The following is a 12,345-nucleotide window of genomic DNA, read 5'->3' as shown; positions in this document are numbered from 1 at the left end:
ATCGAGTTTAGAATCGATTCCGATTTCGATAAAATCAGATTTTTATAATATACGAATATACATAGAAACCCATACAACACGCATGTCTAAAAAACATTTTTTAAACATGCTTGTTGTCTGAAAAGCTTTTTCACATGTTTCAATATCGAAACGAAATTCTATTTTAAATAAATGCAAAAATATGCGCCAGATCAGGGCGAGATAAAAAAAAGAGTGATTGCATTATAAAACAAAATTAAGATATTTGGCAAATATGACATACAATAAATAACAAGTATGAATTAGATATGCGATGATACTATCGTTACTTTTGCTTTCTGAGACAGGGATTCTATAGTTTTAATGGCTGGGAAAACTCGTAATCGCCTTCATCGCGAAACGCCTTACCAATGTTACATTTGAAAGGGTAATGGTGCGACGGAGGTGTACTCCGAGAAATACCAACGAGACGCAAGGCGACGCATATCCCGCAACTATTTATATTTAAATTCTTTCCCGACAGATTGCCGCGCCTGATAACGCGAAATTTAAATTCCATTTAAGAAAGTGTAACAAAATTCGTATAATTCGTTGGAGGAAGTCAACACACGGATTGAAGCACATGCGTTGTTGGTGACATAACGCAATGAATAACAGCGATACGCGATAACGATGTTCCATATTCAAGCTTTTAACTGTGTCGTCGTGCAATACAATTGGTTGAATTATAACAACTTCAAGGAGATTTTCCTGCTCTCTATACTCCAGAAAGTATAGAAAGAAACAAAAAGAAAAATTTTCAAGTCAGTAACTATTTAGAAAAATCTTTAACTCTGAGTTTTTTTTATTGTAATTTAAAAAAAACTTGGATTTAAAGATTTTTTCTAAACAGATGCTGACTCTTTTCCTCTTTGTTCCTTTCAATACTTTTTTTTTGCAACGACATTAGTAATGTAAATAAATTATATAAATTATGACCTAACTAATATTTAATAGTAAAACTATCATCTATAAATTTAATTAATTTTTATAGAATGCCTTGCTTTATGGAAAAACAATCCTCGTAAATCAATGGAGATATTCGTTGGACAGCCATACTGATTCCATATATCAATACACTCAAAAAGATACGACGTAGCTCATTTCTCAGATCAGCAGATCGTGATCGTAAAATGTAAAAAAATTTCTCATTAAAACATCAAGTAAATAAAATTACGAATACGAAGCTGTATAATTTCTTATCGTACATCGAAATTGGTCATTCGAGATTATGAAGTTTGAAAGCTTCGACCCCTCTCCATATCTCTCTTTCTGTAGATATGCCATTTCATCTGTCCTGTCTCTTTTTATCCGTCCCTTTAGAGTTCACCACCAAGATAGGTACTCTTTCTCTCTCTCGAAGCTCGAAGGCGGTTCGGCGCTTATTGGTTTCTTCGTCGGGCGCCTCCGTTCCTGCGGCATAAATTCACCTGTGCGTTTCACTTCGTTATGGCTCTATTCAGTGCCGTAACCACGCGAGGACGGGATATTCCTTGCTGTGCGGCCCATTCAGCACTCTTGAAACACCAAAAGCAACGCAGCATCAACCGCGATTGGAGAATGCGCACGATGCGTATCGTCGATTGTTTAATGCTCTCTAGAGAGCAAAGCATAGACGTGATGAATGCAATCATGAAGACGTACAAATGGCATTATTATCGAGGTAATATATTTACGCGTGGAAACAATGTGGCAAGATTAAATTAAAAAATTCCTTTTGACAACGTTTATAATGAGCAAAATATCGAACGTATATATCTTATAGGGCAAATTCAAAGGGCGTAATTTAATTAATTTTAATGTTTTAGTTTTAATAACAGAATTGTTTCAGTAAAGTTATCCCTACATGGGAAGATTTTGTTCAAATAATTAAAAATTTAGCTAGAGATAAATAGATCTGAAAATAATTATGTAGAACGTTTAAATTAATTGCTAGAATCTTAAAACTTTTGGCTGTATTGTCATCAATATTAAAGAATCTTACGTAATTATTCTGATGGTCCAACAAAATTATTTGCAAATCTGTATCTAGCTAAATTTTTAGATACTTTAACAAAACCATTCTTTCCATGTATCTAGAAAACATTGAATCTTGAATAATAGATTACCGGCAAAGCTAATACCAGAATTCTATTCATTGACAATTCACTATTACTACAAGGCATTTCGGGAGCAACGGCTATACATAACGCAGCATCAATCACATGTGCGACAAGGGGCATCTTGATAATTGGATACGAGGTGTTAAATCTGCTGGGTGTGGCTATACACGGGAGTTATGCCACCAATAATCCTCTTGTCGCAAACGTTATCTACACGACTGCAACGCATCACGACGCTGACTAACGTAAGGGAAGTTTTTCACTATTAAATTATAGCGCGTTACGATGTAGAAAGTAGGTAAGCGATATCCTCCTTTAATGCAGAATGATATCCCGGGTGATATGTGGGAAACTAGACGAATCTATTTTTACTGACAAACGAAATTTATAACAGGGAAAAACATATACTTATGTGAAATATGTCTGATTGAAAAACCACATTCAATTTTATGAGTTAAATCCGATATTTATTTCTCTATAGCATATAGACTAACTAAAAATTATATCGCATAAATTATTCAGAGTGTCATTTATAGACACAAACATTATGAATTAATTTGCAACTGGTTGAATGGAACAAAAAACACAACTTATAATTTAATATTTATATCCGGTATAGACTAGCGTCTTTTCAGAACACTTGGATGTATATTATAATCTTTCATCGATCGTCAGTTAAGTATCTCTGAGCCATACCATTAATCGTTAATGATAAAATCGATTTGTGATCCTATTTAGCCGATAGCGTAAATAAATGTGGCATATATTATGAGTATCGGCGATGCTTAATGTATAACGAAAATCTTGGCACGCCTTGAAGGCTTCGGCTACAGTCTTTGACTGGTTGAATGGAGCAAAGGTCTTAGAAGCGGGTTCATTACAGGGCTATAAACGCACGTTATAAGGCCGTAAGGATGCGCGGCAATTACTTAAGAACTAATCAGCCGAAACCTGAGACGATGGCAGCTATCCATCAAGAAATCATCGACCTTAGTCCGAATGGTCCTGCTGCGCCTTCACGTTACTTACGATGCTCATTGAGAATTTTCGGTTCTCTCGTTTCCTCGTTGTAATTGAAAAATCTTAAGTAATCCTTTGTAAAAAGATTACTAAAGCTTTATACATTCTTATAAAAAAATCTCGGATTTTTTTCCGTTATAATTGAAAAACCTTCAGTAGTTCCTTGTAGTTTTTTCTTACAAAGAATTACTAAAACTTTATATTATAATTTGTTGTAAAATGTCCTCCGATTTGTTTAATAAATTTGCAGAAAAAAGTAATATCCTAATAAAAAAAAAGAAATCATCCTATTTTCAGTCAAAGCGGATCTCAGTGCTTGATAAAGTTCATATGCGAATATATTTTTTCATTCTACTATATAATATGAGCACCAACTCGGTTTGAGGAACTCGAAACGCAATCACAAACTAAAAATAACATCACAAGTTACATTAAGCGTCAATTTTAATGATAATAAGCATCTTAAAATACTGTAAAGAATTTATTACAAAATACTAACTCCTTAATGTTCTTATTTGTCATCAATACGCCAATTTAAGAGCAAAAACCACTTTTCAAGTCATATTTGACACTAATAAAAAATAATTTTTTAAATATTTTTTATTTCATGTAAAAAGAAAACTTTAACGTTAATTATTGATATACAATTTTAAAAAATTTAAAACATTTTTTATATGTTTACTGTCTGATTTCAAATCTTATTCTAATAAAATATAATATCTAATTAAAAAAAAATAGTTTATAAAAATAGTTTTGTGCACTCGTACATTCCTACATCACTGATAAAATCTGTTTAATTTATTTTGACAACTAATAAACGCCTGTGAAAGAGAATAATCTGACGTATGCACCTCTACGCGGCTACCGGTGTCGCGCGAAAGAATCTCGAAACTGCTAATGGGCGAGGTACTAGATCGTGCTTTCAGTAGGGCGGCGGAGTGCGATTTGCGTGGTTAAAGGATCGTTCGGAGATGGAATCGCGCGAATGGTGGAATGAGAAAGAAAAAGAGAGAGAAGGCCTGTCCGTCGTGGAGAAGTGCCGTGGAGGTGAACGAGAGCGAAGAGCTGACAGTCGAACGAACGGGTCAAGATCGGGAGAGAGAGACTGACTGAAGTATAATCAGGTTTCGACTGAGTCCGCGGCCACGTGTAATAACAGTAATCCCTCCCTGCGCCGGTAATTTGGCTGTTCGCTCAAAAACTCCAAATTATAGAAGCTGCTGTCATTAGGCCGCGGCGAACACTGTACGCGCAGCATCGCGCTGCGTTCGTCCGCTTCCCCGAACTCGACAGAATTTTGGGGGAAACTCGACAGCAAGTTCACGTCCGATCGTTAGCGATAACGTTCCCTTGACGTTGACAAACCCCGCGGCCTGGACATTTTACAGGACTTTCGATGCTCGAGGTACGAGGATGATACATGTTCGACGGTTCTTCGCTTGGATACTTCTTGTTAGAGTTAAGTAGCTGTCAAGAAGGTCTGTGATGCGATTTTCGAAGTGAAAGTAATTGGCAAGTAGAAAACAAGTAAAGAATATAAGAGAACTATAGTAGAGATTTTATCATGACGTTTTGATTAGCACATCGCATACGGAAAAAAACGATTTTGCTGAAATATTTGAAAATTCAGTTACAGATCTGAAAATAATTTGAATTATCAAGGTAACTATGTAGAAAACTCAGCGTACACTGCAAAAAATTTTGATATTTTAGTTATCAGCTTGAGCATTCTACATAATTGTTTTGATAATTTTCAAAAAATTATCTATAGCTCAATTTTTAGATAACGAGACTGTTCTTTCCGTGTAATTTGAAGAATCTGCTTCTGATGAATCTTCTTTCTCACTATTTCAAGTTCGTATAATTCAAACAAGATATTAAAAACACATATTTGTTTAAAGCAAAATTTCAGTGTGTTATACATAATTTATAATTTTTGCAAACAAAAGTTTGAATAAATTGCATTCCGCGACACTCGTAAGCCACAACAATGTTGAAATTGTATACAATTAACTCTACATATTCTCAGCAGTATTTATTAAATCGGGAAAGCCTCGCTGTACACGACATCCAGCGCTATACACAATAGCTTTATCGATCGTTGCAGTCTTTGATAATTCATTCGCACATTCGGAGATCGAAACAAAGCGATATACTGCCCGCGCGAAACTTATCAGTCGAAATGGAATTTACAGAATGACACTTTAAACACGTGCTTATACATATATCCTCTAAGGTGCGTTCGCCTGAGCCCGAGGGAAGGACTTTTTTGAGCGAAGGGATCCTTAGAAGCCAAAGCAACCGAAGAAGCGTAGGGGAACGAACCGGGCTGAAACCCTGCGGGCATTTTCTGGCATAGAGCCCCATGCTCGTTCTCCATGCTCCTCTCTTTTCCCTCTCTCGTATCGTATCAAAGACGACTCGAGGGAAAGGAATGAGAAGAAGATCGCCGATCATTGCCCGTATGCCTCGAACGACCGTTTAAAACTCCATTACGCCCGTTCGTGATCCTTAGCGCGATCATGGGGTACGCTCCTCACCGTAGAAGGCACCTACGTGAACTGGAAAAGGGTTCGACCGATTACTCAACGTGACACGTTGATCTCGAAGCTACGGGGGAGGAAGGAGATCGTCTTCAACGTCGAGAAATCGACGCTTCTTGAGCCTGCGGGTCCACGATCGTAATCGTAGGAATACATTGTGTATCCTGCTTAAATAAATATTCGAATAAGCTCTTACATTGTTACAAATATCAAAGGAGCAATGATAAGTCAATCTCTTGTGTCAAATAACGTTCTATTATTTTTAACTTTTATATACGTCAAAATATAAATCAATCCTAATCTCATTTTTAGACCGTACATGTGAGAACACAATCGATAAACTAGAACCCTATATCGGTCGAAGCTAGATCTTTAAATGCTTAAATAATTCAATCATTGCTTGAATCATCTTGAATATACTATATACGAACTTGCATATATCTATATATATATATATATACACACACACCATATTTGTAGTCCTACAAACTGCGCGCCGAAATATTTCCGGATTATAAACGCAATTAAACCACTTGTAGTAATCTCGCGAATTAAATTAATTTCTAATAATTTCGATGCTCAAACAGACATCATATTCTAAAGATGTTAATATGCTGAAAAAACTGTAATTAAATGTATATATACAAGTTCATATATAGTATATTTAGTGATTCAAAATTGAATTATTTAAGCATTTAAAGATTTAGCTTCGACCGATATAGGGTTTGTTTACCGATAAATCAATCCATTTCTTTAATTAAATTGCTTAGTCACAAAGTGAACAACCATATTAATGCATTTAAATTTGAGTCAATACATTTCTTGAGTTAGATTGTTTAACTTTATTATTTTAGTTAAATTAACGATATATTGATTAGGACTCATTAGGAGCAGCGACAATGTATATAAGATTAAATGTGTGAAGCAATTATACAAATTTCTTTTGTTGTAGAATTTCTTTTTTGTATAGTTATCATTAAAATGTCTGTAGCTACATTATTACCAAGTAAAAATAAATACCGATTGATAGTACTACTAATTGCATAATGTATCTTCACATTTTAAAACAAACTTTTTTTTCGTATTCTTATTTTTTTAAAAAGATATTTTGTTTAAAAAACTAAATACTCACGTTACTTTTCTATAAATTTACAAAATTTCATAAAGCCTTTTATCGTTGGAAGCAATAAAAGGCAAAGTTTTTTTTCAATGAGAAAACGTACGAATTAAATAAAAGTTCCGAGACAGCCTTCAAAAATTAATTCAGTAAATTAATCATGCCTCCTGCCTCGCGATACTTTATGAAGACATTTAAGTGGGCACACAAGACGTCAAGTAGTTGAAGTTAATGGACTACCCTGTATACGTATATCAGTGGCTAGCCTTCGCACATGTTCGCCTTGAGTACCGGCGAGTCTGCAAAGTACTCTGCATTTGGAAGTGTGTCTGCAATGCGTCGTTGCAACCGCGATCCATTCCGAGGTTAACAAGGTTGCGGAAGACGCAGTTCGGAAGAACACGGCTCGAAGGAGAGACTCGGCTCATAAGATTTTAGTCTTCCGCTTCTACGCAATCAGCCGAGCCGCTCCATCTCTGTCGGCTTAGCGGCCAACTACCCTAGGTGCATCCTCCTTTTGATGCATCGAACGCGCCGCGCCGCACGTACAACCCGTGCGACTCAGCAACCCCTCGCGATTCGCATACACCCGCACGTACACGCGTGTACGCACTCACGCACGCGGGCGCGTGCTCGCGAGCGAAAGAGAAGCACCTGGAGCATGCGAGAGCGTCATGAGGGGATTAAGAGCTTACCAGATTGGTGCAGATTGCCTTAATTTCTCAAGCGTCCGAGCGAGACACACAATCTCGCGGCGAAGCGATGAAAAAATTCTCTGGCACTCGATTTGCCAACGCAATGAGATACTAACGCAATGCCCCTTGTTTTCCTCTTTTTAGTTAAACCGACGTTGCGATTTCTTCGGGAAGTTTATGACGAGGAGGTTTATAGCACTAATCACATGTTAACTCAGAGTATGGTGTAACGGAAAATTTACTTTATAAATTTTTTACAATATTTTAAAGATGCTTTAAAAATATTTTAAAATTAGTATCTGCAGTGTTATTACGTTACTTGTTAATTCAATTTGTAATATTACGTACTCCAGCTTTAGTTTATAGGACTGTGTTTCAAGACAATCGGGAAAGTGTAAGATTCACGCAAAAAAATCATTAAGCACCAAGAGAGAGAGAGAGAGAGAGAGAGAGAGAGAGAGAGATATCCATTTTGAATATTTCGTTTTTACATGTTATTTCTCAGTCACAATTCTTTAATTATTATTTAAAAAATATTCGCTTAAATTTTTAATCTTTTATTATACCAATCGAAGAAATCGAAGAAAGTATTATTTTGCAAAAAATGAAATATTGCTATTGGAGTATTATGTACTACTTTTAGAAATATCAATTGTATATTATTGATATTCAATGTATATAACACGTAAGAATTCTTAAAGCGGAATTTTGAAAGTTTAAACGTATCTATATCTACTTGTCTAATTATTTGCCAATTTGCTCACACTTCTTTTTGGAGCAATCAACCTACTGAACTACAGAACAACGGTAGAATTACGCATTCCTATGCAAGTGCTGCCAATCTTAATTCCATTAACACACGCGAGCTTGATTAAACGTAACAAAACTTTTAGGACACATCAATTATCAAACTCAACACGATAAAATATCGTATAGAAATAAAAAAAATCATACTTTAATGTTTCTATTATGTCTCACGGGAATAAGAAAATTCAAAACATATTAAAATATATTAAATTACTAAATATAATGCATACATTATATAAGATTCTATAGACTTGTTGAACCAACATGTGGAACTTGATATCTTGACAGATAAAATTGCATTTAGATTAAACTACATGCAGGATGCTTTCTAATAATATTACGAAATACATAATTGTCGAGTGTTTCGTCAAACACGAATGTACGTATCTCTACAAGCAGATAGGAACTTACATTACATTAAAGTTTCCTCGAATAATCGTGGTGTAACCGTTTGCGTCTAGAAAAACTAAATTGGCGTGAGACAGAAAGTACAAAGAAGGAGCATCGCACGTTCGATTTGATGCGGGGAAAAATAGCCCGATACACGTGTTCCAAAACAAACAAACACGCGACAGTACATCTTATTCCGGCCTCATCATTGTTAATATATAACCGTATCTTGTCTGACAAATCACAAATGATTGTTTGCGGGTTTCTGGCTTCTACCTAATTCGCCGCATATGCATAGGAAACAACATTTTCTGGCGACCCGTGCACCTGCAATTTCGTCGGTCATCAGTCGCAACATTACGAACGTAACTACGGATCTTTTGTGATGCGCATCTATTATTACGCCTTGAAAACTGCTTCATGGTACCGAACATTATTTCCTTTCGCGATAGAAGCATTATTTTAATCATAATGCGATCATCATTTTCATATGTCGAATAAATCTTGAAAGACAAGAAATTAAAGAAAAAAACCTTTGAAATATTATATAATTTCTATTAAATAAATAAATCTATTAAGTTTATAAGTCATGAGAGATAATATAATTTTGGGCATAATCTAAACTGACACATGCGTGAATCAAACAAATGATTACAAATCAGAACTAGATTCTTATTATTTTTGATTTTTCTTGGGCATAAATAGTTTTAGGAAAAGAAAATAAAACAACAAACTCTAATATTGATTTAACCAAATACGTAACTTGTATAATATTTGACTATCGGATAAATTAAAATATTAATTATGTTTTCATAAAAGTATAATTTCGTAAAAATCTATAATAGACCGTGTATAATCACTTAATAATACAAAATGAAGTGTAAGCGTACCCAAGCTACTCATGCGAGGACGTCTAACTGAATGAATACTGAGGTATGTCTATGAATCAGTCATCGACTTAACTTTACGAGCAAACGCACAACTTTACGTGCGAACACTCGGCTTCGTCCCCATTAGCACGGGCTTCGGACGCGTGAATTATGTATGCGTTTCGAACTGCGATACTTCGGAGCCTTTCAGAATTAATCCTATAGTCTGCTTTTTAAGTCATTTCAATAATTGAGCGTGCGGAAAACGTTCGCCAATTAAACCATAAAATGTTAAATCATATTGAGAGAACTAACTTTGAGGTTTTTACGAGAGACGACGATTTTGTGTGATTTTACATTTTGTATTAAAATGATATTTTCTGTCGTAATAGTTTATCGATATTTCGTAAAAGTTTATTTTTATATGCTAATATTTTTCTTGTTTTTAATTACATTATGATCTCGTATTTATTTCCTTCTTTACTTGATTAATAATTATTTCCTACTATGCTTAATTACGTTAGAATGAATGTGCAACATCACCATCACCTTACTCATTAATTAAACATTTACTTCTCTTTGTGAGTAAAACTCACTGCCGTAATGTTCATTGATTTTCAGAAGTCCTTTGAAACATAAATCTCTGTTTATTTCCTATTTTTATATTTATAAGGTCAATATTCCTTTTCAGTATTTAAAGTCCTTGTTTAAGTACGTCAATTAGATATTCTCAAACGTATTTCTAATTCTAAATACATCAGATCATCGCACGTCATCTCAATACTGTAAAACGAGAACGACTTGTATCGTTTTACGACTCAGAGATAAAAAGGACCGAGTGTCACGTACGTAGCACCACCTTTTCGCTTTCGAGTCACAAAATAACAACAGTCGTTCTCGTTCCGTCTGTCGTATCGATTTAACGGACTCGCACCGACCTCTTTCCGTTCCGACGCCGTCTCTTGGTGGCGTAGACGGTCCCCAGCTGGCTCATGGCGACGGGGTTGTTGGGGCCCGACGCCGACGTCGGAGTCGGCACCGGTGCCGAGGTAGGCGTCATCGCGGGATCAACGACGTGGGGCTGAGGGTGAGTGGCGGTCAGGGTGAGTTGCGATCCCGGGGGATAGCATGCCGCCGTCACGTAATCCGTCGGCGCGAGGGACGCGGTCGGCGGTCCACAGATCCCGGCGATCCCCGGTGCACCACCGCCCCCGCTACCGCTTTCGTTGCTGCCGCCGCCACCGCCACCGACACCACCACCGACACCGACACCAACACCCCCGACCACCCCCAGCCCCGCCGAGGCGGTTCTGTCCAGCGCGTACACCGTGCAGACCGTGACGCCCCTTGCCTCTAGCGACGACGCTACGTCATCCTCTGTCACCGTTGGTGCCACTGCCACCAGCTGCTGGCGTCGAGGCACTTGCTCCTGATGACACTACCGTACGCGCGCGGCCGATTACGACACGGCAGCTGCGACAGCTGTTACCACCGCAAATTCGCCCTCTCGAGCGAAGTCGAGCGACCAGTGTGTCCCCTATGGACGCAAGATTCTTTTGATGAGGAATCGAGATCGGATTCTCTACAAGTTATCACTCGTCAATTGACATTTAACAGCTTCGACGAAGAATAACAACTGTCATTGGAACGTAAATGGAAATAGTTTAGTGGATGACTTTCGAAAAGTACACATCGGGTGGTTCACTCTTGTTCCCTAAATTTCATAAGAAGTCGTGATGCATGCGTAGCGTCATTAGAAAATCCTCAGGCTTCGTCAACAACTCGTCGGTATCATTCATCACGTGAAATTCACGATCACTGTACACGGAGCAAGATCATGTTTCCACCATTCTCTACGGAACAAGTTCACTGTCACATGACAATCACGGCGCGACATCAATCAGATTGCAATCGCTAGTCATTCACTTTCCCATCCGATAGAATTGGAGTCAACATTATGATATATCACGGAGAACGGCAGCAACGTTTAAGGTACACACTTGGTGCCATTCGTATGGCTATTAACATTTTTAGGCTGGAATGGAAACGAGGGATTCACCCTACCCTCAATATTACAGATGGTTCGAACGCGTTATCTAATCCTCACTGCAAATACACGTAAATCTCACTCTCACTATTCCGACGAGCACCTTTTCAATATTCGGTACCACTCAATATTACTATCATCCAATTGCATGACGGTCATATGACGCAATATCTCGATATATCTGCCCAGAACACTTAGAATATCCAGTTGGTTGACCGACGCGAGACGCTTATCACTAGATTTCTCAATCCAGTTGTGTCACGTGTGCACGAAAATTGACTTGCATGTCCTCACTCGTCACACGATCGTCCTCTCGTCCCCCCTCCCATCCCCGATCGGTGTCACAGTCCCTCCCTTATCTGTCTCGAACAGGAAAGAGAAAGCCATCTCTTTCCCCTACCATAGTCGCTCTTCTTTCACCCTTGCAATCCGTCGGAACTGATTAATATAAATCACCGAATGAAACGATCCCGCCGAATCGTCGAAGACCTGTTCTAGAAATCTATCTGCACTAATACGCTCGAGAATGCTGGAGAACCCGAAACCAGTAGCGAACGCGAGGTCTAATTGGTAGGTTGGTGGCGGAACCCTCGTGCTGGCAGGTTCGCGGTAACGGAGTGAACGCGTACGATGCGGTGCTCGCTTCGTAGAAGCGTATCGTATACTGACGGGCCTGCCGGGCGTAGCATAAGTCAGGAGAGCGTGGCATAGATCGGAGAGTGGAGGCGCAAGCCAGT

General features: G+C 37.8%; 1 protein-coding gene across 1 annotated transcript in view; it reads right to left on the bottom strand.

Moving 5' to 3' along the window:
* The window catches only part of ss (aryl hydrocarbon receptor spineless), a 202,448-nt gene extending 191,695 nt beyond the window's left edge, over positions 1-10,753 (bottom strand). Inside the window, exon 1 of the mRNA XM_018446204.1 lies at positions 10,500-10,753. Within this exon, the coding sequence (XP_018301706.1) occupies positions 10,500-10,621 (122 nt within the window). The 5' untranslated portion in view covers positions 10,622-10,753. The remainder of the gene's footprint in view (positions 1-10,499) is intronic.
* Positions 10,754-12,345: the final 1,592 nt, after the last annotated feature.

Source organism: Mycetomoellerius zeteki, unplaced genomic scaffold (genome assembly GCF_001594055.1).
Source record: "Mycetomoellerius zeteki isolate Tzet28-1 unplaced genomic scaffold, Tzet1.0 scaffold174, whole genome shotgun sequence".
NCBI lineage: Eukaryota > Metazoa > Arthropoda > Insecta > Hymenoptera > Formicidae > Mycetomoellerius > Mycetomoellerius zeteki.
This window is presented reverse-complemented; position numbering and strand designations above follow the sequence as displayed.